Here is a 27875-nt window from a genome sequence, read left to right as displayed (position 1 = left end):
AGACCTATCCGGTAAAGAGTGATTGAAATACACATGGATCCTACACATGCAAATGTAACATTCTAGTTACCTCTTTCTTCACCCTGCTGGCAATCCCAGGTTGCAAAACCACAGACCTGCAATTCAGATTTTGACAAAGCACTTGTGTCTTATTTTTGCCTTCTTTTACCAAATCTCGACTGTCAGCTGGTGAAACTTTGTCTAAAGACTTCTCACTTTCAGCAGATTCTGACATATTTTCTTTTACAATAGTAAATAGTAGTAAAACGTGAGCAACAGAAAAATTTTCATTCACAAAATTTGGCACTTGCTTCCTTGTCAATCTGGAAACCAACTGACTCATAAATGCACTGCACAGTGCGTGCATTTTCCCCCACGATTTCTTGAAAACGAGGTTGACACCCTGCAGGAAGTTTACATTGGGCTTGCGCGGTTCAAACATCCGGTTTCTGAATTTTGTGGTTCGTGGAAAAACTCATCGCTTTTATCACCTTTTCGTTCTATATTTCGACTCAAAAACAATGCAATGAGCGAATCAGAAAGACCCATCAGTCTTATGGAAACAGAATTTCAGCAGTTTGATGAGAATGGTGCATGGCTACCCATTTATCACGTGAGTTTTGGACACGCGAATATTTGTGGATCCGGGTCAGAGAACAAATTTCTGTGCATTGCCACGCTTTGCTGTGCTGTTACACTGGGTAGTGCATTGACGTACTAGCCTGTCATGCATGTATATGCATGGTTGGTGTATTCTCATAGAAGTGTTTCGTATGATTGAAAATATCCTGCCATGCAAACTGCTTGTGAACGTAGAGACCCTTGGACTCTGAGAAGAGAACAAAAATATTTGGCTTTTTGCCATGTATTCAATATATTATTGTGGTCAAAATAGGAGCCAAAAATCATGTTCCATGTTTATTTCGTGTCTGGCGATTGTCATGTCGTTTCATGCTGACAGATAGCAGTGCAGTTGTTCGTTTTATAGATGCTTCCAGCTGAATATGAGCTTGTGGGTGTTGTTGATTGTTATGATCAAATCAGTCTGTTGTTTTACAAGCAAACTTGTTGTTGTGGCTTAGGTAATGGTTTCATTTATACTTTCTACAGCGTTTGAGAAATGAAGCCTCTTTGAACCACCAATTTACAGTGAAGGTTGCTAGGAGCCCAGAGAATCGAACGAGGAACAGGTATCGGGATGTGAGCCCATGTAAGTATTGTAAGAAACCTACAAAAATTAAATTGAGGAGTGGGGTGGTTTAGGAGTTAAATACAAAAACTGAACATTATACTAGGCCAACTCGGACACGCACATTGTGACCTTGGACAAGTCGGAAGACTCTTCTTTAAATACAGAGAGATATAAAACCAAGAAGACATTCCATCAACTTGAGAAAAAAGGGTAATTGTAATGAACCCTTACCAGCTCTCAGTCTTTCACCAAAGTCGGAGTCGTTGGGCCGATGAAGTCAATTTTGTGTAGCACCCTACTGTGCTATGTACCTTTGGCAAGTGGTTACTTAGAAAGTACTAAATTGTAGTTTTCAATTGATGAATTGTGTTTAAGGTGAGCTGATTAAGGGCTCTTAGATGAGTTTATGTGAGAGAGTTGGTATTTCAATGAAATGTAAGGCTGGTTCTGGGCACTGGTGCTCTACATGGCATAGTATGGTACCCTTAACAGTCCAGAAACAGAACTTTTATGAAATTATGTGGAGGAATTGGGAATGTTGGGTCTAGTCTCGAAGTGATCATATTGGTGATGATCATTGAACATGACATGATGGAGGAAGTAGACAATTGTGGGTTTTCCTGGAATTGTCCTCTTAAGAGTTTGTTTACCTAGCAGTATCATGATACAGATATGTTTATGTAAAAAATCAGGTCACAAAGAGAATGCACTTTGCACAAAAAAAACCTGTTTTAGATATTGCCCAACTGTCAGCAGTCTATCTATCAATATCATGCATGCAATTATAGCTAATAAACTAATTTTTTTGCAATTAGTATGACATTATATGATTGGGTAAATGCCATCGTGGTGTTTTATTAATACAATTTGCCACAAATTCACAGTTTGAAATATTTCAGTACTCCAGGTCTTGTGGCATTTCAAAAATTCTATCCAGCATAGCGTACTTAAAATTATGTGGAGGGGTACTCTTTTTTTCCCCCCAAAAATAGATCAGGGTGCCCTTTCCAAGCCAAGTTGCTCTTGTTTACCTTTTATGTGATCCTTGGATGAGCAAGTTCTTGCTCTAACTCTGTGTCTGTATTTAGACTATCTGAGTGTTGCCCATATATGAGTGAGCAAAATCTCCAGATAAAGAAAAAGCTTTTGGAAAAAGTGGGCACCAGTACTCATTTCCATTACAATACACTATGGTTTATTGTCCATCTCGGCTTGTTTTGCTATCAAATTCACATTGAAGAGAGAATGGCACACATTAGCTCAACATCATTCATTTGTATTGTCTCTGCCTGTCTGTGGGAATGCTATTGGAGTATTGCCCCCAGCTTGTAAATACAGAAGACCAGTTTACAATGCCTTCACTGGGGTTCAGGACAGTTTTAGGTCACAATGGTAATATCTGTATGAGAGGCGTTAAGGCCGCACGTTTGTTATCATTTACAATGTACTAGTATAGTGAATAATAAAGATATGTCACAACAACCAATGATATGGTATGATGTCAGATACACTGTGCCAAAAAATACCCTGGTATTCACAAACATTACATGATACAACAGCTCAGCCCCAATGCATTGTTTTCCTGTGCATGAAACTTGCCTCATTATTTTCATTCTTTCTAGTAGAAAGCTCCTAAACATTACAATAACTAAATGACAATAAATGCGTTTAAACAGTAGCATTAGAGAGAGGAGTTAGCGATGTTAAAAGCGTTTTTTGCATTAAGAGCGGAAATTCTTGTGATGTGAATGTCATGATGATGCAGTGCATTTGTCTATATGTTTGGAAAAAAACCAGGACTGCAGGACTAGAGTTCTTCCTCTGTATTAAATTTTTCATGGCGGATGGGAATATCTTTGACTGTAATTATTGGTTGTAAAGCCCTCAATAACGACTATCTGCACTGGTGCCATAGTTCCACATGTATGGTTAATGATGATGTACTTTTATTTCAGATGATCACAGCAGAGTCATTCTCCAAAATGGCCAGAATGACTATATCAATGCCAACTTGGTGGAGGCCCCTGAGGCCAACAGAAAGTATATCTTATCACAGGTTAGTAAATAACTATTGATTGTAAAGCAGGTGTTCACCTATAGTTCAGACTTCCTGTGATGATGATGGTGGATAAACATCTGAAAGAGTAATAGAAAAAGACTAGAATGACACTGTGTTTACTAAAAATGTTAAATTCATTTATATATTTGCACTCTCTGTAATTGCCTTCTTTCAGGGTCCATTACGGAACACATCGGGTCATTTCTGGCAGATGGTTTGGGAACAAAACAGCAAAGCTATCGTCATGTTGAACAGAGTGATCGAGAGAGACACGGTAAGATGAACTGACCAACCCTTTGAGGATAGCGATTCAAATGATCTCAATTATTGCCCTAACCGGGGTTCCAAGCCCATCAGAACTACTTTCTTCTTTTCACGTTTGAGACTGTGCACCGTCATTTCCCTGTCTTGGGAGTAGCCTTTCAGCTGCTGTAAAGTGAATCGTGCATGGATTCATCGGAAATTAGATAAAACTTTATTTCAAAAGTGTTCTCACATTCATATAGCTAGTCACAAACTCATGCTCCTGCCAATCTTTTTCCAGATAAAATGTGACCAGTACTGGCCATTAGGATCAAGTAGAGGTTATACGGACGAAATGATTTTTGAAGATACGTTTATAAAAGTTACATTAAAAGATGAACAGGATAATTCTTATTATATTATTAGGACATTAGAAATAGAGTTTTTAGAGGTAGGTCGTTTTCTCGAAAACATGTAGATTTTCTTTGGGTTGATACAAAAACTGCCTGGGGATGGCTATTCAGATGTCGTTGGTTGAAAAATTGTTAACTTCCATGAGGAGCTCATTATTCGAGGCATTTTTGTTTTCTATTTCGTATTTTGAGATTAAAATGTTGTGTATTTCAGACAGAAGAAAAGAAAACTGTCCTCCATTTTCACTATACAACCTGGCCAGATTTTGGCGTACCTCAGTCCCCTGCTGCATTCCTGAATTTTCTCATGGCTGTGAGGAGGTCAGGGGTGCTGGACAGGGAAGTTGGGCCTGCTGTCGTACATTGTAGCGCAGGGATTGGTCGATCAGGGACATTCTGTTTAGTTGACACTTGTTTGGTCTTGGTAAGTTTTAGAGATGAACCGTTCTTGTCTACAAAAGTATTATTTCATAATCTTAATTGTATTTCATTGTATTTTATCTCTGCTCTCCTGCGATTAAATCGTTGATCTGAGAGTCGCGTAATGTACACTTTGACTTCGTAGGTTATTGGTTTAAATCAAGCATACTGTAAAAAGATGTTTCCAGTCCCTTGTCAACATCGGATCTAAAACACTGTATCAGTCAAATTCCATTTCTATCTTCATAATATGACTTTAATTCAATTGTGCTGTATTCCAGATCGAGCAGAGACGAGATATGACAGATCTTGACCTTCGCGCCATTCTCCTTGACATGCGGAAATATCGCATGGGTCTTATTCAAACTGCTGATCAGTTTCGATTTTCATACATAGCAGTGATCGAAGGAGGAAAGCGTATTCTAAACAGCTCTTTAGATTCTGGGTTCGAAGAGGTAATGAGTTGATGAATTATAAAGTATTCAGCCAGTTGAACGTTTGACAAAACTCGCGAAAAAAGAAATGGTTGAAAATTATCGAGTTGAGAGATGAGCACCAGCTGGGACATCTTTGGCTCTGTGAACAAGACTGGGCAATCTGTTATGTAGAGTAGGAGGAAACCACAGACCCGGAAAAAGTACCTTTTGTGTGCTGATTCATTTCAGTTTTGGGTAAAGAATGCATTTGTAGAAGTTTTTCCAAAAAAGACCTCAGTTTATAATCAAATTTGGTTGTTTTTCAGTTTGATCAAGAGTCACTCTCACCAGCAAAGCCGCCTCGCACGCACACGAACCCTACGTTTGTGGATGATAGTGATAGTACGGACGATGATGTGGAGGAGTTCATAATTGATGATAACGGATCGGATAGCGAAAATGGCAGCGATGGTGAGCCACCACCACTGCCTCCACGTAGGAACCCACCACCTGTGCCGCCCCGTCGCCAATTTGCCAACTCGCCACTGAACGATGAAAGTGATAATGTTGATGTTAGTGCTGGTGATCAAAACTCTGTACAACTGGAGAAGGAGCAAAATAATGTATCAGAGGAACCAAAGAAAGGGTATGCGTGCTTCTTTTTTAGGGACAGAGTAGTTCTGTGTCACTCCCCTTAAGATTGGAATCTGTGAGTCCTCAATTTAAAGTGGGTGGTGGGGTTTAATAGAAAATTGGTTTGGTTTGGCAATCTTTGGCAAATTGTGAGAGCATTGGTGTATGGGTTAGATTACTACCAGCCAAATGTTGTGGGATGAAATAATGGTCTTTGCTTTGGTACCTTAAACAACCTCTGCGAAACTGTATAACAAAATAGTGCCCGCTTTCAAGAGTACTTTGAGAAAGACATGAGTCAGCAAAAGTGCTGTACAATAGCTGCCTTTATGTAACGAGTCCTTCCAGTGATGTAATACCAATAGATATATTGAGATCTTTTAAGTCTATTTTCTGCCTCATTTGAATCTTGAAGTTATATTTTCCATTCCCTTCTTTCAGCGAATTTGGTATACGGCGTCGAAACCGTGAGGAAAGGTCAAAGACAACAGCAGCACAGATTGCTTTGATGAAGGAGAGGCAACGATCAGCGGACATGGCGGGCAAGAGACGATGGAGGGGGCAACGACTCTATGCGGGCATTGGCTGTGTATCATTGCTGGTTTTAGGAGGCTGCTATTGGTTGTACACAAAGTATCTTTATTAACTTTTCTAATCTTGGGCAAATATGAGGGTAGGTTTTCCTCCAGATATTATCAATTTCAAAACTAACAGTGCCAAGTATATCATTTCATATAATGGAGCTAATGTTTAAAACGATATAGGTCACAAAAAGGAGTGGTTTGGTTCACAAAGCTACTTTTTCTGGAACAAATGAAGATTCTTTTCATTGATGGGGTTAGCTTTGAGATTGACATATTGGAGAAAAATCACATATAAAACATTTATGACAAGAATCTGCATGTGTAAGGTGAACAATTCTTTACTCTGAGCAGCAAGTTTACTGGACATTATCAGATCTGTTTTAACAATATCAGGTCATTTGTGTTATTTTGATTTTGAGAAGTCCTCTGCTGTCAATAGAAGTTTCAATAAGGAAGCGGTCTGACCAGGGATGAAACCTCCTACCTCAGTGTGTGTTTCATCAAGTTGCTGTAGCAGTGGAAGGAATATTACTGTTAACTGACATAAAATTTAATTTTATTGAACATTGTTAATGAGCTATTAATCATTACGTAATGATTGACAGCTGTCCATCTTTTTGGATTGAAGTGTCGAAATGGAGCACTTGCTCTGATCGGATACTGTAGCACAGGAAAACTGGCATACATGCTATTTTGGCAATCTCTCTTCAAAGCAGACTTCATGCCAAGATAGTTGAATCATGGTTTAGAAGGCCTTGCCCTATAATGTTAACAAAGACGTGTAACATTTAAAATGAGTGACGAAGACTGTGTGACCTGGTTCATTTACAACTTTTGTCGTTGCCACTCTTTTCCGTCTTACAATACATATCTGTAATTTTGTTCATGTTACTTTCATGTCATGTAATCAGACATTTTATGTTCAAAAGGTAGAGTCTATAATATATATCTCTTCTGACTTGACTTCATCAGTATGTACAAGTATGATTAGATATTTACCTAATTCTTTGTTACCTCAATAGGTCAAGGTTTCTTATTTCCTGATTGTATAAAATTAAAAGATGTAAACTTTTGTTTTTGTTTAAAGTTCTTTTGTTCATTATACAACAGATCTTTAGAGAAGTGTTACATTAGTCATTACAATGTCCATGTTTACAAGTAAGAAATACGGTAGCTATTGTGGAGCAGTAATCTGGGTGATATTGATAAGAGGAAAAGGATACCTGTTATTAAAACAAAAATCATGACGAGTTCGGTCAAATTACAGGTGTGTTACTTTGTATGTGTAACAGTCAGAAATTTAGATTTGTGGGGAGATGCCTTATTATGGGCTGATGACCAACCATATCCTTTGCTAAGGGATGAAATTAAGTTAAGAGTTGTCCATTGAACGTGGCTTCAATTACGCAAATGGAAGGATTTCTCACTGAAAAAAACTAGGTTGTGGTGAAACATGTGACATCATCTTTTTTATCTTCATGCTGCCCACTTAATAAAAAAAACCACTCTCCATCCAGTAGCTTTGGACGGGTCAAAAGGTGGTTACTTATTCTTTTACAACTTTGTTATTTGATGGGGATTCAATGGTCATTATGAGTCCAGGGCACCGTTGTTCATAACTAGTTGGTCACAAACTTGATGTTAACTTAACTTTGTGTTGAGTAAACTGGACTGAACTGAGGAAATAATGCTGAGTTAAAGTCAATGTCAAGTTCGTGACTGAATATTGTTTAGATCAATTCGGTCAAACAATAAGTGTACAGATTTTTATATTATTATATATACTTGTATAGCGATCATCACGGTTTTGTACTTCATCAGTGGGATCAAAAGAAAGTATGTACTATTGTATTAATGATGATTTTTAACTTGTAAAAAGTTTTTAAGTAGTGATATTATATGTTATGAATGTAGGACATCTTCACTGTACAAAACTTCTGTGGCTCTGCACAATATTTTATCATAGGTGTCATTGGCAGGGCTTTCATTTATTTTTCAACCTCTTGAAAATTTGACTTTCATTATGTGTTAGGTCAGATGTTATACATCATCTCCAATAAAAATAATCTACTTATGTAATGTTTTAGGACTAAAAGGTGAGCTTTAAGTGCATTTTAGTCATTGCGCAGACAATAATACTACTTGCATTGTGGGTCAATTTTCTTTTTCGATGAATAAACTGACATTACATAAATGTTTTTTGTATTGACAGTATATGACAGAGTACTGTTCAGTGAAAGCCATACGTTAATTCGTCTTCTAGCCTTTATTCTAAGTCAGGTCTCTGGCCCATAGAATTATAATTGTGCGTGCACTAAATCAGAGATTGAATAACGCACCATTTCTTAGATGACAGTTTGTGTTTTTTTTTTATACAAAATACTAAAGATTGGCTATGGTGCTCTTGTTGTACTCCAAGAAGGAGCAATATTGCTCTTGTTGTATGCCGAAAGAGTCAAGGCATCATATGGTGCTCTTCTTGTACACAAAGAAGGAGCTATATTGCTCTTGTTGTATGCCGAAAGAGTCGAGGCATCGTATGGTGATCTTCTTGTACACAAAGAAGGAGCTATATTGCTCTTGTTGTATGCCGAAAGAGTCGAGGCATCATATGGTGATCTTCTTGTACACAAAGGAGGAGCTATATTGCTCTTGTTGTATGCCGAAAGAGTCAAGGCATCGTATGGTGATCTTCTTGTACAAAAAGAAGGAGCTATATTGCTCTTGTTGTATGCCGAAAGAGTCGAGGCATCGTATGGTGATCTTCTTGTACAAAAAGAAGGAGCTATATTGCTCTTGTTGTATGCCGAAAGAGTCAAGGCATCGTATGGTGATCTTCTTGTACAAAAAGAAGGAGCTATATTGCTCTTGTTGTATGCCGAAAGAGTCGAGGCATCATATGGTGCTCTTCTTGTACACAAAGAAGGAGCTATATTGCTCTTGTTGTATGCCGAAAGAGTCAAGGCATCGTATGGTGCTCTTCTTGTACACAAAGAAGGAGCTATATTGCTCTTGTTGTATGCCGAAAGAGTCAAGGCATCATATGGTGCTCTTCTTGTACACAAAGAAGAACTGTGTTGTTCTAGTTGCGTGAACATGAAAAAAGCATCAAGAAGTACTTAATTGAGGTTTGTTCTCAATAAAAAAGGGGGACTTTTTGCTCTCGGTTGTATGCGAAAGAGCTAGAAGTTTCTGTGAGGAGGAGAGTGCAGCTGAAAATGAGTTGGGCATCATGTTGTAACTTGTTCCTCCTGGTGGAAGAGGTCTATCTCTATTAACGATTGCTGTATATGTATATGTGTCGTCATGGAAGTCTTTATACACGTGTCATTTCTGGCGGCAAACTCTGTGACGTTAACTTAATGGTTTTCATTGGGAACTGAAAGTGTGAAATTGATTGTGTCATGATTAAACCTTGGACCTATGACAGTGTACCATATTACTGTGACACAGTCCTTTTGGGACTCTTACAAAGTAATATATTACTGTGACATGGTGCTTTTGGGACTAGGTTATGGTACCAAAAATTAGATGCGACACACTCAGATGAACTCCACAGTCTCGTATCTCTGATGAAAATTGAAGAATCTTGCACAAACTGGCATTGAAACATTACCTTCGCTGAAGGCTATCTTTCTGAAGACACCAGTTTTTTATTCATCATGTGTTTATATGTATGACAAAGTTCAGCTCGTTTGAAACAATGGAAGATCAGTGGCAAAGTGGTAAGAGTTCAAAGCTAATTATCAGGACGTTTTGGGTTCAACTCTTTGGAGGGATCATTAACGTTTCATCTCCTTGTTCTTCGGCAAGACACCTAACCCTGCATTGCTTCTCTCTGCCCCGTAGTACGAATATGTATCCATCTGACTTGGGAGTTAACCTGCGAAGGACCATCATTGCATCTAGTAATGCTCCAAGTCGGTCAATGCCAAAATTTACTGTGCAGAATCTTTCTGTCTCCTTTGTAAATTTGCACCTTCTGGAGAAAATAATCATCCACATTTCATGCTGTTTTGTAGTGTCAGTACATAATGTGTAAAAAAACCCAATTTCCACAAGTATATTTGAATAAAGTGTTTATATGGAAGTAAAAGAATATGTGTCTTATATTTGTGTCTTGATACCTTGAGCATAGGCACTGATCTTGCATCAAGAGAGGAAGCGGCTCAGCGAGAAGTCGGTTGGTCAGAACTGCTACAGGAAGAAGAGTCGGAGAAAAAATCCCTTAAAACACTGACTACCCTTTGAATTTCTGGGTACATCATTACCATGGTTTGTGACAGTATAAACCAGAAGGAATTCTATCTGTGGTGGCCACAATGTATACTTACTGGTGCCGAAGCACATGATGGAAATTGCTGTAGAGACAGCTCCGTGCTGTTGTCGCTCCAGAATGAGGTGGTTCTTTCCCCACTACTCAAATATTGCACTCTTGTGGGCAGTGATAATGATGCCCCTACTTCCTGCTCTTTCGATTCAGCTGACCCGAGCATTCGACCACACAAATATCACAAGATCTTACAGGGTGGTGCAATGGTTTTACCAGGCCAAGTTGAGCCCATCATGATCCTGTTGTGATGAGAACAAGACAAGTCTTCCTCGTTACGTCCAAGTAATTATGTAGTGTACAATCTGAAATTTGGCAGATCCATTATATGAGGACAAGGTCCCAATCAAAAGACCAGGGTATGATCAGTTAACCATACACCTCATTCAGAAGGACCAATCTTGTGACATAGAGTATATGCAAGTATGACCTTGACCTAATTATAACATCCATGATCATGTACATGTACCACATACATAATCTATGATGCAGTGAATTCCTCAGTGGACCATTATTCCAACTAGAATTTACAGTCATCTTCATTCATTCATCTGCACACTGTATCAGCTTACGGATGAGGGGGCCAAAGTTTTCTTCTTCAGCGTTTGGAGACCTTATTCTCCACGAAGTAATCCTCCTCTAAGGCAAGATGAAAGGGTTAAAAGAACTGACGGAAACAACAGTGCTAAAAATTAACAGTGGTTTATTTTTGTATATGTAAATTTACCAATGCAATACTTTCACTACACCTCAATCAATAAATCATTATTATCGTTATTTGGTTCTAATTTGAACGCCAAGCTCCTTCATGGCAGCGTCTTCAATTTGGCTATGAATTTCATTCACTTCTTCTTGAGTAAACGTCTTTTCCATATGACGATAAACAATTCGATAGCAATGGCTTGTTTGTTTTTTTTTTGGATGGAAAAATTCATCAGCAAGTGACACTTGCTCCACCACATCACCACCGACCGTCCGCACTAAATCGTAAAAATCATTTGAGGTGAAGTGCTCCGGGATCCAGAATGCCATATCATTGGTGCACTGGGGGAACATGCTGATTGGCTGAAATAGACAGGAAACTTATTAGCATAATTGGACTACCTTTCTGAGGGGTGGAAATGCGTAGAGGGTTAAGATACTAATTGTAACAGGAAATTGAAACCACTGTCATAGGTCATCCCAAACAGCAACCACTAGCATGAGCCTGCATCCAAATGTCCATCAAAAAGATTTGTATAAATGATCTATGTGCACCGTTTCATGCAGATGCCAGACTGAATGCCATTTCAGTTTAATTCGGGATAAACTTTACACAAGGTTAATTGCTCGGGTCTTAAGGATTTTAGAACAGGCATGACACTTCCAATATTGGGTTGATAACCATACAGAGACTGTACCCTCACCTTATATTTAATTCGTTTACTAGGATCTTTGACATCAAACTGAGAGAGAAATCCTGAATCGTCACTCCAGAACAAACGAATATCTGGTATATCATAGAGCTTCATTGCCAATCTTTCTAGACCCAGACCAAATGCCCAGCCAATACTTGATTTGGCTCCAGCTGAAATATATAAGCAGATGAAAAAGTTGCAAATGATGTGTTTCCTGTTATCATAAATCATAAATACTGTAATAATTATGAATATTTTTCTCTCTGCAGCAGATAGAAGTTCAGATTCGAGAATTGATGTATAAAATTAACAGAGGTTGTTTCCAGTGCACAAGCAGACGTCTTCCAAATTGATGACCTTTCGGCTGCAGGCATTACTCACCAGCATCCAGAAGCTGCTGCTCCATGATACCACAGCCGAGCACTTCCATCCATTTGTCTTGATATTTAATTTCTAATTCATATGAAGGATGAGTAAACGGGAAGTAGGCATCCACCCAACGGGATTCAACATCTGAAGACGACAAGTTTGTTACTTTTTAAAGGTGAACTAGCTGACAGGTTTGACAATTTTCAAAGGATGATAATATTTACCATTACAATTAAACGTTAAATCCGGAAATCATGATTCACACAAGCTGCCTGGTGTGACTTCATTCGGGAATGCCATGCAACTTCCTCATCCAGGAAGGATGATGTCATACCTAGTACTGTATGTCCGATCAAGTGCCGTCATTTTGAGCCATGTGTTTAAAACTGCCACCAGTGACAGACCGTTCTTGTTGGATAAATTTAAATCAGTCAATAAAGACCGGCCAAATTCCGAACAAATATTATGTTTAGGTGCCACCATGTTTACAATATACATCATGTTATGCCAAATTTACACTGTACACACAGTGGGCACTGCCAAGTTTACACTATTTCTAATGGTACTGCCAAGATTCAACAATACCTTTTCCAAAAAGAGCATGTGCCATCCCAAGCAGACTTTGTTTCAATTCATGCTCAACAAGAATGGCCGCTTCCAAGGTGTGTCTCTCCTGCTTTTTGGGTGTGCGAGAACCATCTTCAAAGAGTGACAAGATATCTCCATTTGTGACGTTTTTGAACAACTTAAAATAGAAGCAGAAGGATATACTGATGACTCTAAGCAAGCATAAAGCCTTGCAAGATGGAATATTTCTTCCTTTCCACAATAATGACAGAAACTATCTCCAATTCAGTCACGCATGCATTTTCAGGAAGATGTTGGAAATGTAGCATGTATGCATTGGCAAATAGTATTCCAGAAGGACATACTGCAAAACTGATGAGCCTTAAAACCTGCTTGGCTGCAAAAGTGCTGAAAAATGTATATGCAAATTGTGTAATAACTAATGCAGGTGAACAGATCAAGCCAACTGGAAACCAAAAGTACTGATCGCAGCTCTGCACCATCCTTTTCAGGCACATCCTAAAATCTCACCTCATAGTCAGTCAAAAGTCGCACACCCTCCATCTGATGGAAGACTGGGTAATGTGAGCTGTCGATCGCATCACGTCGATATACATCTCCAACAACAAGGAAGGCATCCAAGCCGGACCTTACTAAATCAGCCTGATGAGCAGACGTATGAGCCCGAAGAAGTGTTTCGGAGTTTACATAATAAGTATCAGAGGCAGAACGACTGACATGATCTTTTGGCACTAACAAACTGTCGAAGTTCTGTTGGACTGTCACAACCGGATTCAGATTGTCAAAGACAGCAAAAAGAGGATTTCCTGAGCGGTTTGCAAAGCTTTTGTAGAAATAATTTTGTATTTGCAAACGGATAAGGTTCAGCGGATGAGACTTTCTGTTATGTAAGTCTTTTCCAATCTTTGATATAATCTTTGTGGTCACATTTGTTAATTTGTCTGTAGGGTATAGACTATTTTGAATGTTCACAGCCTTGAGATCCACGTAAGTCCTTTTTGCATAATGGTTGATGTATTGGAAAAGCCTCTTTGAAGAGTCTCTACTACATACATGGGCATATTTTTTAAGCTTCAGCAACATGGTTTCAAGATTATTCAAAATTGATAAAATCTAAAATTTCATTTTCATGGGCGCAGCCATGACAGTTTTTACTGCCTTCACCTCGGGGTGTATTCGACTCCACGTTCTCGAACCAAGAACATGAAGAACGGTGTTCTCGAAGGAGTCGAACACGCGAGAACGCGTTCGGGAACCGTTCCTGTTCCCAAATCCCACACCACCTCGTCTGCTGGTGCAGCGGGAAGCGAAATTTTTTTCTGCAGGATACTTCTGCCACAGTGTACATCTGACAGCCAATCACAATTGGCGCGATCTTTGACGTCACACTGTTTATTTATGCATGATAATGCAAATACAATGGACGATACCGAGTCGCATGCCGAGTGCCACTTCAACTGTGAATGTGACAATAGTTCATTGTCTGACCCCAATTATGCTCAACTCAAGGTTTGTGTCGTAGTGTTTAGGAATGAATTGCACAGATTCATTGTAAAATTGATGATATTATGCGTACAAAAGAGACATCAGCTGATCTGATCGCTACATTGCAGTGCATGCATTGATTTGTGAAATTTTAAGGGGTAGTGACACTGACAGTGTTGCCAATGTTGATAATTATTAAAGGGACAGTGTATCCGATGTCTCGCGATTTGTGAAATTTTAAGGGGCAGTGACACTGACAGTGTTGCCAATGTTGATAATTATTAAAGGGACAGTGTATCCGATGTCTGCTGTTTGTTGAAGGTATCAGGCCTATTTTGGTAGTTTGAACATTGTTGAAAGGGCCATTGTATAAAACACATTTTGACAAGCAAAGAAAATAAATTGAATGGTGGCGCCACCTATGCATATACAGCAGAACTAGGTTGACGGATAAACATTCAACCTCGGCTATTTTGCCGAGCACAGTGCGCCTTTAACAGACAAGTCCAATAAATACAGTCCACTCGACATTGACGACAATGAAAATACATGTTAAGATACTGCAAATAAATATATTTTAGCTAATATACTCCTCTAACCATTTGCTAACTTGTTCTTTCCAAGATTATCAGAACACGTGGCATTGTTGACATTATTGCGCCATGTGGAAAGATGATGTCAACAAAGACACGTGCTTGCCTTGAATTCTGATTGGCTGTCAGATGTACACTATGGCAGAAGTATCCTGCAGAAAAAAATTTCGCCAGCGGGAACGACCCAAGTTCCGGTAGGGTAGCTATGACAACAGTACTAACCCGTTCGAGACTCGGGAAGTCGAATTTATACACCCGGCTCGGTCGGTTTAGTTTATCGTGCTTCGTACAGATGTCGCTAGTATCCACAACTAATTCGTGTAATCAAAGACTATCTGCTTACAGTAATCTACTTAATTGAGAATTAATTACAATTAGAAAGCATTAGCTATCATGTCATGTGATATGGGTACAATTCATCCCAAATGCACATAATATGTTGTGTAACTGCGATCGGGTTAGCCTACGTCGCGTCGATATCCAAGATGGCAGCCTCCACCAGGAAGGTCCTTTCCCTCTATAAATCCATGATAAAAGAAAGCCAGAAGTTCACAGGCTACAACTATAGGTAAAACATGTAAAAGAAGATGAATGGTTGCTCCATTGCTAATGCTGTCATTGTTTTCGTTGGGGTATCAGGTGTAACAAGTACTTTGAAAACATGTGTAAACTAGATTTCTGATTGACTGGCACTGGATGGTGCTGCCACCTACCTGTTTGAAAAACGCCTTGAATACATGGAATAAGCATTGGAAGCGTATGCCAAGTGTGCATCATGTGGTCCGTCGTCTCGTGTAGGACTTACAATTTTTTTACATCGTAACGCGGGCATTTGGAGGATCGCCTGATTTCTTTTCTCAAAAAAACCCCATCTGCCGGCCATTATTGATCATAATAAAGATTTTATCCCGAGGTAGCGATAACCCACTCCCAGTGTTGCTCGCTTCGGCCTTGCAGTTGCGGCTGCACAAGATGGGATGCCAGTGTTAAAAACTTGCAACATGCAATGCAGAAAGTATCTCCTCTACTCTGTTGTGTTTTGCAGAATGTATGCTGTGCGGAGAGTGAAGGATGCATTTCGAGATAACAAAGCAGAAAGAGATGTAGAAAAGATCAATCTTCTTATTGCAAAGGCAGAGCACAACCTTGGCATCATCAGAAGACAAGTGAGTAGCTGTATAAAAAAATTAGGCATTTCAAAGTGGTTTTAGATTTGGTCAGAAAAGACTTTTGTGTTCGGTCGGTGATCCCAAGATGACATGTTGTTCGACCCAAGACATAGAGCAATGATGTTCAGGTGTGAGGGGCTCGGCCCCCCAATCAGCTTATTTAGACAGTGTTTTCTAGGACTGTTTTGAAGGTGTTGCATGTTGGGCCGACACTCATAATGGCTAAATTTGGGCTACTTTGCTGAAAAATTATGCAATAAAAGCTGAATTTTTAAGTCCTTTAGCCTCCCAAAAACATTCTGTTGCCCCTTGTCTTTGCAGACTATGGTTAGTCAGTTGTATATGGAACCAAAGCTAGTGATAGAACAGACCAAGGCATCCCCATCCTAGATTCGTAAATGCCCCTGCTTGATGTAGCCCACCGGTAAGTTGTACATTGTGGATAGCAAGTAATGGACTATTTCGATATTGACTTTATGCCAGCTTCACATTTATTATCAACGTGCTCGATTACTTGTGCAGCATAACAGGGTTCCTCCTAGTGTCTGTAGCACCTGGCATAAGTCTATCATCCAGGAGGGACCCCAGAATGAGGTCAGTTGTTTTGCAACAAGATGGCCATCAATGCTTCAAACCTACGATGTATTTAATTGAATATGGCATTTTTGAACTCATTTAAAGAAAAGAAAAACAGACTATTAACCGTTTAGGTTGCTGTTTTTTCAAATTGGCAACGGGATCAATTGGCTCCAATTGGTTTTGGGCTGATCATTCAAGTTGATTGCTTTTGATTATGCCCATCATCATTGTCTTATGGACTGTAAATTGCATCATTCTCTAACATGATTTCATTCCGTTTCAGTTTTGCTATTTGAAGTACATTTGACATTGATGGAAGAGTCTATTATTTCTTCATCTGAGACATCAGAGGCACCAGACCCAGGCAGACCACTTTCAGCTGTTAAAGAATGCTCATCTGTCAATAGTGACACTCAGATGAAAGATATAGCTTTGAGTGGATTTTGGACTAAGTAAAGAGATATTGACACATACTTACTCCCTCAGATTCAGAAACATGCGTAAGGAGAAGTCGTGTTGTAAGCCCTGTTTGCAAGAGGATGGATCAATGTTGGATTTAATTCCATCAATATAACAGACTAGGATTCTAGTTCTCATTCCTTTGGCTGTGTCCACTTACTGACAAGCCTTGCTAACAGTCATATTAGCAAGCCTGTACTTTTTAATTTTTTTAGTGTGTCCTGTGTAAATTACATATGTAAGAGTTGTATTAGATACCCAGTACATGTAAATGCATCAGTCCCTTGGTACGGTGGCAAAAGCTAGCCTGTGTAAATGTTCATGAGCATTTTCGAAAACCTCTTCTGAGTGTGTAAATATGTAAAATATGCTTTATGAAATATAGCATTGAACAAGAACAATTTCTTTATGTGTTTTATGTGTTATTTTTCGATTAGTCATTTTTGAGGATATATTTTTCTGCTGGGTCTCTGCTATAAGTTCATCACCACCTACATATGAGGTCATCACCAAGTACATGTAGCCTAAATACAATGAGCCAAAATTTCAGAAAAAAACTGCTCGTTTCGGTACGAAATACGTCAACTGAACAACTACTGAACTGCTGCCTAGAAGCATTATGTTTTTTACCAAGCTATTCAGGCATGTCAGGAGATAACCCCAAGGACTAATTTTTTCAACATATGCAAGTCTAAATAAAACCCCCACAAAGACAGATGCTCCCCCTAATTGTTAGCTGGTTCCCTCCAACTATCCCATGGTGGTATCGTCTGAAGTGGGTCATTACCTAACCTAGGCCAGTCAAAAGCTGTATTGCTGTCGTAAAAAAGCCTCTGCGCGGGATCCCTGATTGTCCGATATTTGTATTTTGGGCTATTAGTCGGGAGAATGATACGCCCTCTGGCTGATACGGTTTCTAATGGCCATGATATACCAGAACTGATACAGCATGTTAACATCTGGTCTTTATGAATAGCCTACTTTCCGATATATATAGTGACTGATATGTATATATCATTGTTAAATAAAGGGACGTTTTTCATTTTCCACCTAGTAATCATGTTTATGCCTTTGTTTGTCCACTGATCTCTCCAAAATGGATAGGCTGAGAAGTAGGCCGTAACCTTTCTGAGAATAGGCCAGTCAAAACAACTGAATGGGCCTGAGCTCGGCACAGAGGTGACATTGGTCACTCCTCGGTCACATTTCACGAGGACAAACATGACAGCTGGCCAGACGGATATTATTCAGGGTTCAAACGATTTCGGTCAGGGCATTGGACTAAACTTAGTTATATATCGCAGGGCCCTACTTAGCCTATATATAGGCCTAAACACAGGTCGCCTGAACATGGCCATGTCCTCGAGGCCTAAAGCAAGCAGCTTTCTTATCAAACGTGCCAGGAGACGATCAGGACGGGAAATTCTGTATGGTTCTCCGTCAGCCGACCATGCTGCTCCCAAGATCAGGTAATTAGTGGCCTCGTTGCTGTGGCACAGATTCGATTTGATGTGAAATCGAAACCTGTCGATATTTGCAGAACGGCTGGCGATTTTGAAGTCGAACTGTTTGAATGAAGTTGTTAACCAACAATTTGGAATAGATCTATGTATCGGCAGCTCTAGATCTTTAAGCGATATTCGGTTTGTAAGAGTAACCGGCTGGTTATAGGCCTACATATATATCCCAACCACAATTTTTTGTCATCCATTCCAGAGGCACTGGATTTTACCATGCAATTGAAGGTTAACCTCGACATTGTCAATGCCCTCAAACGTCCATTATTTTGAATGATTTTGATAATTTGTTGATGAAAAAAGGCTTTTGTATCATGATAAACTTAAGTTCGTTATGAAATGAGGCACAGATGATTGCATGTAACTTTTTACTGGCCATGTGATCACCGCAGAAGCAATCCAGCGCTTTGGCGCCGTGACGCACGTTCACTGTTTCGATGCCGCGTATTACGTGACAACGACACAACATGTGCTGCTTGTGACAGTTTGAGAGGCGCCTCGGTCGGCTCTGCTGACGGCTTTGCGCCGCTCACCTCTTTTTTTATAACATGGCAATTTCCCATCTCGAACAATGCATTTGGATAATTCAGGTATTTGTTGATCGTTATCTGGTAACGTTAATTATTAATACACTTAAATGCCGCCGCGAAGGACATTCTCACCTCCCAAGTTAATCAAAGCTACGCCCCAGTGTAATGTTATTGTTGTATCGTTAATAGCATTATGCCCGTCTTGACTATGGTACCTTGTGATGGTTTTTATTGGTAAAGGTATATCCGAAAGATGGAGCGATGAGCTTTTAAAATCCGATTTATGTGGTCATTGATGTAAAGTAACAAGTAACATAGGCTAACGTTACCGATCATTTGTGGTCCTGCTTTATCAGTCACAGGTGATCGGGGATGCTCTTACTTAACCCTGACACTAACATGGCAGGATTGCCTTACTTTTTTATAAAGCGGACGGGTCAATAAGTAGGCCTATACCCTCCCGAGTAAGGCCAAAGCCGAGCACGTGGCCATTTTTGTGCAGCATACGTTTGGATCTTCCGCTGCATATAGGGGCCTAGCTATAGCACTAATTACCATCTTGGTCACCAAGTTTTTTGCGTCTTATCACGATAGGTCTACCCAACATTTGAAGGGAGTAAGAAATCATGAGGTTTAGGATAAGCACTTTTGTGCCCGAAAGTGGCCAACCGAAATTGAGGCTTCCTGCCTGCACCTTTCACCTTGAGTATATACACTACCACTATTGCAGAGAGAGGCAATCTAACAATTATGTGTGGAAAGCATTTTCCGAACACGAGATATCAATATCGATCTCATTGCAATCTTCGGATGAATTCTGTTGAATCGCAGGGAATCATATTGATCCGCAATGTTTTGAGTAGTGACGCAAACGCATGACAGTCAGGATAGGGAATGCGTCATTTTATTGGGGTGAACGTAACGTCACGGAAACGGTCTTCGTATACAGTGTTTCCATCAAGGGCTTGGTTCCCTATAATAGATCTGATAATAGTATTTCTGAAGGAGCAGGAACTAACCTGGGCGGTACATTTTAACGGGACATCATCAAAAAATACTTTCAACTTGTAGAAAATTTCCATGGCGGGATAGGAACCCTTCTTTACATCTGCAAATGTCATCAACAACAGTCTATTCAAAAAAAGCTGTTTACATACATCTGCCACTTTCATCAACAACATTCTATGTTTACCACCGGAGCAAGAAAATATATAGGTCTCGCCGCATATATCAACATAATACCACTTATTATAAGCAGACGGCATGCTCATCACGTGCACACAACAAAAATAGCCCACTGCCAATTAATTGAAAGATATTTTCTTGGTTTGTGATATATGGGTCGCGTCATATCGGGGATATATTGCGGCTCGTGTCAACAGCTGTTTATTATTAACTGTGTCATTGCCGTTTACTCTTTAAAGCAAACCCCGGGTAGTCTCATTAATATTCAGTATGGTGGCCTAGATTGGTGAGATGGTGGAATCGATGACGGGTTATATTAATAATTTCATTGATCGTGTAGCCTCGCTTGCATTTTTGCAATGGATTGATATATTGCATTGGTGGTTTAGTGACCCGTTTTGTTTAATTTCTCTTAAGGTTGGAGTATCAAAGAATGAGCCGTGTCTCCCAAAACATGGTATGGATTCGTTGTTTACTGCAGGTGCTCGCCGCAGACGATGCATCAGCGTCGCTGGAATTCCTCACCAGAGAATATTATTTGACCTTCAGCCGCTGCAATGTCAAATTACCAAGCGGCTTCCAGAATAAATCGGCTCGTGTGAGCCGGTGTTTTTGTGTATAAAGGTAGCATAAGTTATTGCTCAGTATCCATCTATCTTGCTTCAGGTTCAAGCAATGGTGGAGGATGCCCCGCCGCACTGGATTTACTTACCAAGGAACCTATCGTACGTTGGAGACCAAGTCTGGGACTACTTCGTGTGTTGTAAGAACAAGCGCGTTCGTGGACATACGAGAATGGAGATTACAATGGCTTCTCCTGAACTAAAGGCGCCGGATTTAGCCTCTCCTTCTTCTACGAGTGACGAGGATTCGCCTCAAACGAACAATATCATGTCTCCAGATGACTCGGGTCATGTTGAGGACATATTCGGAAACCTGAAACTCGTCAAGGACGAAACGGATTGTGACCTCTCTTCATGTCACGGTGTTGCGAATGGCAAATCAGACGGCGGATACGGTAGTGATGATCTCAATTCTTTAACTAGTGCAGATAGTGATCAAACTTTGATGAGTGGTGACGATATCACCTTGATCATTTCCTCAGAGGACGAAACTGACATAGAGACTGGTAAACCAGTGAATTTGGACGACGCAATTACAGACACTGAAAAAGGTGGCATGAAAATCCCAAAACTCCTCACGGGTGCGAACTCGTCAAGGACAACGGCCATGATGAAACCATACTTACTGGATTTATTGAACCCCTCTGAGGCTTACGAGGATGATGACGAAGACGACGTTGATGGCGAATTCGGAGGTCCACCGGAACTTCGTCGGGCAACATCACTTAAGACAAACAAAACTCCCCCTGGGACCCCAAGGAGGAAAAAAGTGGTACGTTTTGCGGATGCCTTTGGGTTAGACTTAGAAAATGTGAGACATATTTTGAATATGAACTCTCCTCCTAGGATACCTGCTTCTGCAGTTCGCGATCTTAAAGCTGGTATAGAAAAAGATCGGCAATCACAAGGTAACAAATATTTCCAATCGCTTTTCTCACAGCCTGGTGCTACAGGAAACTTTGTGCAGAGGGTCCTCGCCCAGAATGTGTGCTTGGAGAATGCCATGATCAACGGAATGACAATCACAGGAACAGTCAGGGTTAAAAACGTGGGATTCCATAAGAAAGTCACCATTCGTTATACTGTCAATAGTTGGGCAACCTTTGCGGATGTTGTTGGCTCTTATGTGCAAGGTTCTTGTGATGGTGCCACTGACAGGTTTTCCTTCACAGTGGTTTCTCCAGGTGAACTGGACATTGGCAAAAAACTCGAGTTTGCTGTCATGTTTGAATGCGGTGGGCAGACGTTCTGGGATAATAACTATGGCCAGAACTATGTTTTTGAGTGTTATGCTAAGAATGTACCAACCCTAAGCACGGATCATGCTTGGGTTCATTTTCTGTGATCGGCTGGAGAGGAATGACCTTCAAGGTTAGCGGAGTCTTCAAGGGCGCTCATGTGGACTCAGTTTCGAAGCTCGCTTGGCGTATCATTGCTGATGTACATCCTCAAAGGTGCTGTTACGTTGGAATTTATCGAGAAATAATGTGCATTTGTCTGTTCTGGTGATATTTGGATACGTTTGGTAATGATGCTTGGAAAACATAATGACATTGAAACTGATGGCAGCTAGCATAGCACAGCTGATCTCGCGTGGATCCATATCTCGCGTTGCTTCTTCAAGATAGGTTGTCCCACGCGTCTTCTATTCTACACACACTCTCTATCCATCGTTGATTTCTCGGGAGTTTATTCACACTCTTTTAGAAATCCGTGGTTTTACAGTGGTTGTATACAAGTAATGTAAATACATAAAATGTGTAAGTATGTTGCAAAATGTAAATTCTGCCTAGAAATATATGGACTTCGCATGTAAAAAAGCAAGTATATATAAATTATATTTATTGTGATAGCCTTTCAAAGAGCAATAGTCATAGTGAACGATTTGAGTGTAAAAGTGTACATAAGAAGGGAAGCCAGTGTGTGTATGTCAGTGTGTGAGTTTAGAGTCTGTGATCATAATGAGTAGACCTTTATCTACTTACTGTTAAATATTTTGTTATCATTTAAATGGAAGAAACACAGAATGCAGACATCGTTTTCAACATTCAGTAAATGTGTTGTAAAATATAAAGCACTGTTATTCAATAATGATTGATATTATGATAATCATTATGAACTAGTCTAACTAGAACTTAGTTATATTTCTCCGCCGATGGCTACTTAGTACTTGTACTTAGTGCATACAGTATAACACATTTATCAATAACTCAGTTGGTACAGCCCCTCAAAGAGTAGATTGTTACCAAATAAGGTAAAGTGGTACAATTATAGCGCCTACAGTAGTGAAAGAGTTGGTAGTACACACCGATGCACACCGAGGCTATTATTGAACCACCCTCACAGTGGCTGTTCAACAAAAAGGTTATTCGTACTGTACTTACTTTTACTTCTTCACCTTTATTTTGTAAATGAGTTTTTTTGACCGTCGTTGAAACATGCGATGTATAACAATACATAATCTGTACAGAAACCATGCATATGGAAAGTAGAATATACTATTGGTTGGTACAAAACAAAAATGTGTTGAAGTGGTAGCCTATATAAAACGGTAAAGCAGACACAACCGTCAAAAGTGGTATATACCGCAGTGAAACTATCGATGAAAATAACTATTTCGAACACGTCAGAAACAGCTGCATTTGAGAAAAGAATGATGATGATATGTTGATGGCGTCCCTCGGGTATGGTCAAGCAATTCAGTTTGTTGGAAAGTTAATATGTTGCTTGTTGTCCTCTTGGCACCTCCAGAAAGTATGCGTTGACGTCCGAAAACTTTTGGATTATACGGATCTTTTCTTTGACTTGGGAAACAGTTGGTTTTACTGCTCTAAAAAGAGATGGAACTATTATTGTGTTGTTTCGTAAAACGGAACGCTGTGCCATAGTTATTATAACGTGTGATATAAATATCCAATGAGAAAAAAAGATGTATTTAAAGATAGAATCTAGTTCGCCATTGAGTATTATACTTGTGTAGTCATTTTGTGGCATTCTACGAAACGCGAATGCGAACGCCTGTCCCGTGGTTAGAAATAATGATCAGGGGTTCGGCGTTCGCGTTGGTGTTTCGGGGGCTTTGCGAAAACTCCTTAATATTTGGGCAAGACAGTTCGTGGACATGGTAAACGCGTTGTGTTTCTGTAGAAGTTGTTGATCCCCCCCCCCCCCCCTCCGAATGTTCCTGCAGGTTTCGGTGTGAGGCGAACTCGAAGTCTAGTGCTCATGGTGAATAGTGCTACAGCAAATTGTTTATTGAGAGTTTAGGTCCGTTTAAATTTGGGTGGATGTAGAGAAAATAAATATGATTGGTGAATATTTTGTAACTCAAACCTTTGTCTTTTGATTGTTGTCTTCGTTAGCAGAGCACATTTCGCAACATGACGGACACTTGACATGACGCCAATATGTATTATTAAAAAAAATATTCCCCTAGACCTAATATGTAAAGAGCAATCTCTAGTGAACTCACACAACTGTCCTTCTGACATATTGAGCCAGTACATTGGGGGATGAGTCCCCCAAACCCCCTCCCCCGTTCTCTGAAAGTGACAGGTTTTAGTCAGTACATAGAATTCCTTGGAGACGCTGAACAAAGGCCCCATAAAGAAATAGTCCCCGCCCCGGTAGCTGTCTCATATCTGCTGAAAGAAGCAGCTCTTTGTGGTGAAATAATAATTGAATGCATGTCATGACACCCAGGAGCTTTTTCTCATTTCTGAAACAGTTGCATGGTTGGAATGAATTTCCAAATCAGTCCGTCAAATCTCTATCCAAATGGAACTTTAAGACCACTCTATATTTGTGCAGTAGTGTTAAAACTGACTTTTTAAAGTAAAGTACGTAAATCGAGAAGAAGAGGGCGTTTACTTCGTCTGCAATGAAATGTCACAACTGTCTCCGCCGACGTTGTTGTCCTGTATGTTCTAGCAGACGATTTTTAGATACACTTCAAGACAGTGGCGCCGGTGTGAATAAATCTACTTGCGTGATTGGTCAATGGCTCATGACGTCATGAAATAATTGCGTCAACAACGGGAATCATGGTGACTGTGGTTGCGGTGCGTCGTGAAAGCAGGATCGGCAAGCGCGGCCCGTATGGAATGCAACAAACTGTACCGGAACCGGAACTGTCATGGGTCTGCACAAATTTTTCAGATTCGATGGACATGATGGATACATGAATTTTGTTTACACTTTATACACATACGTAACCATTACACTCACTACGTTGTGTGAGTTAATATAAATTCTCACTATTCGGATTGATCACGGGAGTATTTTTTCGATATATTCAAGTCCAAATAGCACGCTCAAGCGAAAACAATATGCTTTTTCTCATTGCAGTCGGGGCAAACACGAAAAATCGTGATTGCTGCCAATCGATTTTACTTTGAAGACTGTAAGGTGGTACATGTATAGAGCCTTTTTGTGCAGTGCATTTCCTACACTGAAGGGGCTATACCGTGGCTATACCACTTTACCTTACATTCCGGCGGGCACGCTTGAATGATATGACCCGTCCTTTTCGTTGATGTCTTTACAATGATATCTGGCATTCAATATAAGTCAACGCGTTTGATAAAAGCTCAGGCCTTAAGTGTATGGTGCTTTTTTTATTCGTCAATTCGTGCACATTGAGATACCGAATCTAGGCCTCACCAGGTATATAATATTAGTAGGCTAAGCCTATATATCACCTCAAACATTTTCTTCGCGTTTGGAAATATTTGGAAACTTAGTTCTTTGGTCCAGAGATGAGATGGGTCCGCATTCATGCATTATATGCAGTATCAAATCATGATGCTAAACCATACCTGCTGATAAAAATCAATCCCTATCAAGTTGTAGGAACATAGGCCTACCCCAGGTTCATCATTGACATTGTTCGGCTTCCAGACAACGCGAGTCGGGCTACGGGGGCAAACGGCTGGAAGTTCAGTATGCTTGCGTTAGGCAACTGATTCTAGATTGCGGAGAACGTCACTGCAGGATGGATAACGCACAATAACGACGGTAGATCCATCGGCATGGCACAACACCGCTGCTTAACACTTTGTTCCCGCGGATGCGATTATCCGAAAATAAAGTGTGCTATACAGAGAACTAGAGCACGACGAACAAAAATATTTACGAACATACTATTTATAGTGCCCAGATGCGGCTGTCCGTTATTTATAAGTGTACAATTGTCGAACAGATGTCCTTCATATTACCGTAGACTTGTTGATTCTCTTGGCCAGGTTGTCTCGGAATGATAACAAAATAATCAATCATTCACCAAGGGCAGACGAAATTGCTGATGCGGTCATAAATTTACGGTATACAATTGTTTGTCTGGAACTGAGAGTCTATAGTGCAATAAAGTGAAAATGATTTGCTCGGATCGGAAAATAATGATCGGGACAACTGTATCATGTTTTGATCATGCCTCGTGAGTGGGGTCAAAGAAAATAACGCATACCCCAGAATGAAATTGACTATGATCTTCATGTGCCGCCTGGATGCATGAGCACGTGCCTGTGGAGTGAGTGGTTTAAAGGGAACGCCAATATACATCAATTATTGTGTCGCAATCCAACAATGTTTTCCAGACAACGCGCAGCGGAGACTATCCCCCCTTTAATGGCACGAGTTCTTACATAACGCATTGACAAAATGGAATTGGCGGGGGTAGTGAAACGCAGTGATGTTTCATATGGATTCCTAATCTGGGTCCCTAATGTCCTCATCCCGAGATCACGCTTTTTTTAGACTAGGCCTATATTTGTGTGTGTATAGTCACGGGTTGGATCCTTTCACCACAATGATATACGCCTGACGCATTGACCGGCATCGTCCTGGTCATAAGGAGTATATAAGAGTGAGCTCATTTCGACGCATTCTGAACCATCAAGAGTCAATCGGTCCGTTACCTCCCTCATTGGTGTAACGGAGTCCGGGTCGGCTGAGTGCCCTTAGGAAAAATGCCGTGTCTCAATTTCACCATGGTAAATCCACAGTTACCATGGTAAAGTGACAGCACTTCACTATGGTGAATTGAGACGGTAAAATATTTTACCATGATGAGCATGGTAAATTTTACATTCACCATGGTGAGCATGTAAACTCTGAACTCACCATGGAACTCTGCATTCACCATGGTGAGCATGGTAAACGACCGATTTTACCATGGTGAATCTGAGATATTTTTCGCAAGGGTGGATCAAACGGCTTGAGAGTCAAGATGATTTCGACGAGGATGCGTCACCCCGGATGCGTCACTCGGTGACCCCGAGCTCCTCCCCTCTCAGGCTGGTTTTTCGAGATGCCATCTGACGGACCATAACTAAACTAATTTAACTGGTGGATCACCGGCGCGGAACTATACAGTAATTTATATTTGTACCAGAGAAGGACGAGGGGGGGGGGTTGGTTGTGTGGAGGGCCGGAGAAGCGAACATTAACCCCTGATTTCCTCAGGAGACCAATGCACTGGCTAAAACATGTCAGAAGGACGGGGGTTTGGGGTCAAACAGCTGTGTGAGTTCACTATATAGAGCTAGCACTTTACATATTAGTATAAAACTAAAATATATACATATACAACATATGTATATTACCTCATTGGATACCACGTGATTTACAGTTCCCTTACCGTCAACGTCGCCCGCCGGAGACGGGTGTCACGAGTTTTACCGTCATCGGATGCGCATCCAATATGCCACGAGATTTACAGTTCTTCAGAGGTTCCGGGGACAACCAATGAATTCGAGCCCCGTCGGCGGTTCCCCAACGCCGCCCTCTCGATCGTATTCGTAGGCCGCGCCACTAGACTGTCGGCGACCAAAGTTAAACATCGCGACTTACTCATGTCTTGTTATTTTCCCATGCATTGTTCTCGTGGTAGACGATCAAGTTAGCTAATACATGTAATAGTGTCTAAAAACAATATTCAGTTAATGGAGTAACACTTTTTTCCATTATTGTTTGCTTAATATTGCCCTACTGCCCTTTTCATGAATCACTTTTGAGCATTATGTTTACAACGTATTTATTATAACACGAAATATGACTTTAAAATGCCAATTATACGTATCTTAGTGTACAAA

General features: G+C 40.3%; 4 protein-coding genes across 6 annotated transcripts; 3 read left to right on the top strand and 1 right to left on the bottom strand.

Annotated features, from left to right (window-relative positions):
- Positions 1-439: 439 nt before the first annotated feature.
- LOC135495521 (tyrosine-protein phosphatase non-receptor type 2-like) lies at positions 440-10045 on the top strand. The gene is made up of 9 exons (XM_064784251.1): positions 440-613; positions 1111-1210; positions 3148-3248; positions 3427-3525; positions 3796-3945; positions 4122-4331; positions 4609-4782; positions 5070-5389; positions 5818-10045. The coding sequence occupies exons 1-9, from the start codon at positions 527-529 to the stop codon at positions 6020-6022; spliced, it is 1446 nt and encodes a 481-aa protein (XP_064640321.1). The 5' UTR covers positions 440-526; the 3' UTR covers positions 6023-10045.
- Positions 10046-10976: 931 nt separating this feature from the next.
- On the bottom strand, positions 10977-14190 carry LOC135495727 (phenylalanine--tRNA ligase, mitochondrial-like). Its single transcript, XM_064784603.1, has 5 exons — positions 13155-14190; positions 12642-12801; positions 12069-12200; positions 11697-11857; positions 10977-11355 (listed from the first exon to the last, which is right to left on the bottom strand). The coding sequence occupies exons 1-5, from the start codon at positions 13725-13727 to the stop codon at positions 11065-11067; spliced, it is 1317 nt and encodes a 438-aa protein (XP_064640673.1). The 5' UTR covers positions 13728-14190; the 3' UTR covers positions 10977-11064.
- A 1011-nt stretch (positions 14191-15201) lies between these two features.
- Positions 15202-17334, top strand: LOC135495729 (LYR motif-containing protein 4-like). Its single transcript, XM_064784605.1, has 4 exons — positions 15202-15290; positions 15768-15888; positions 16213-16315; positions 16754-17334. The coding sequence occupies exons 1-3, from the start codon at positions 15208-15210 to the stop codon at positions 16279-16281; spliced, it is 273 nt and encodes a 90-aa protein (XP_064640675.1). The 5' UTR covers positions 15202-15207; the 3' UTR covers positions 16282-16315; positions 16754-17334.
- An 807-nt stretch (positions 17335-18141) lies between these two features.
- Positions 18142-24110, top strand: LOC135495848 (protein phosphatase 1 regulatory subunit 3A-like). Of its 3 annotated transcripts, none has more exons than XM_064784831.1 (2): positions 18142-18398; positions 20828-24110. In XM_064784831.1, exon 2 carries the CDS (start codon positions 20837-20839, stop codon positions 22127-22129), a length of 1293 nt encoding a protein of 430 aa, XP_064640901.1. In that variant the 5' UTR covers positions 18142-18398; positions 20828-20836; the 3' UTR covers positions 22130-24110. The 3 variants fall into 3 exon arrangements, with proteins under 3 accessions (XP_064640901.1, XP_064640902.1, XP_064640900.1); XM_064784832.1 differs by lacking the exon at positions 18142-18398 and adding an exon at positions 20382-20447; XM_064784830.1 differs by lacking the exon at positions 18142-18398 and adding an exon at positions 20501-20618.
- Positions 24111-27875: the final 3765 nt, after the last annotated feature.

This window comes from Lineus longissimus, chromosome 11 (genome assembly GCF_910592395.1).
Source record: "Lineus longissimus chromosome 11, tnLinLong1.2, whole genome shotgun sequence".
Taxonomy (NCBI): domain Eukaryota; kingdom Metazoa; phylum Nemertea; class Pilidiophora; order Heteronemertea; family Lineidae; genus Lineus; species Lineus longissimus.
Note: the sequence above shows the minus strand (reverse complement) of the source record. Positions and strands in the feature narration are given on the sequence as shown.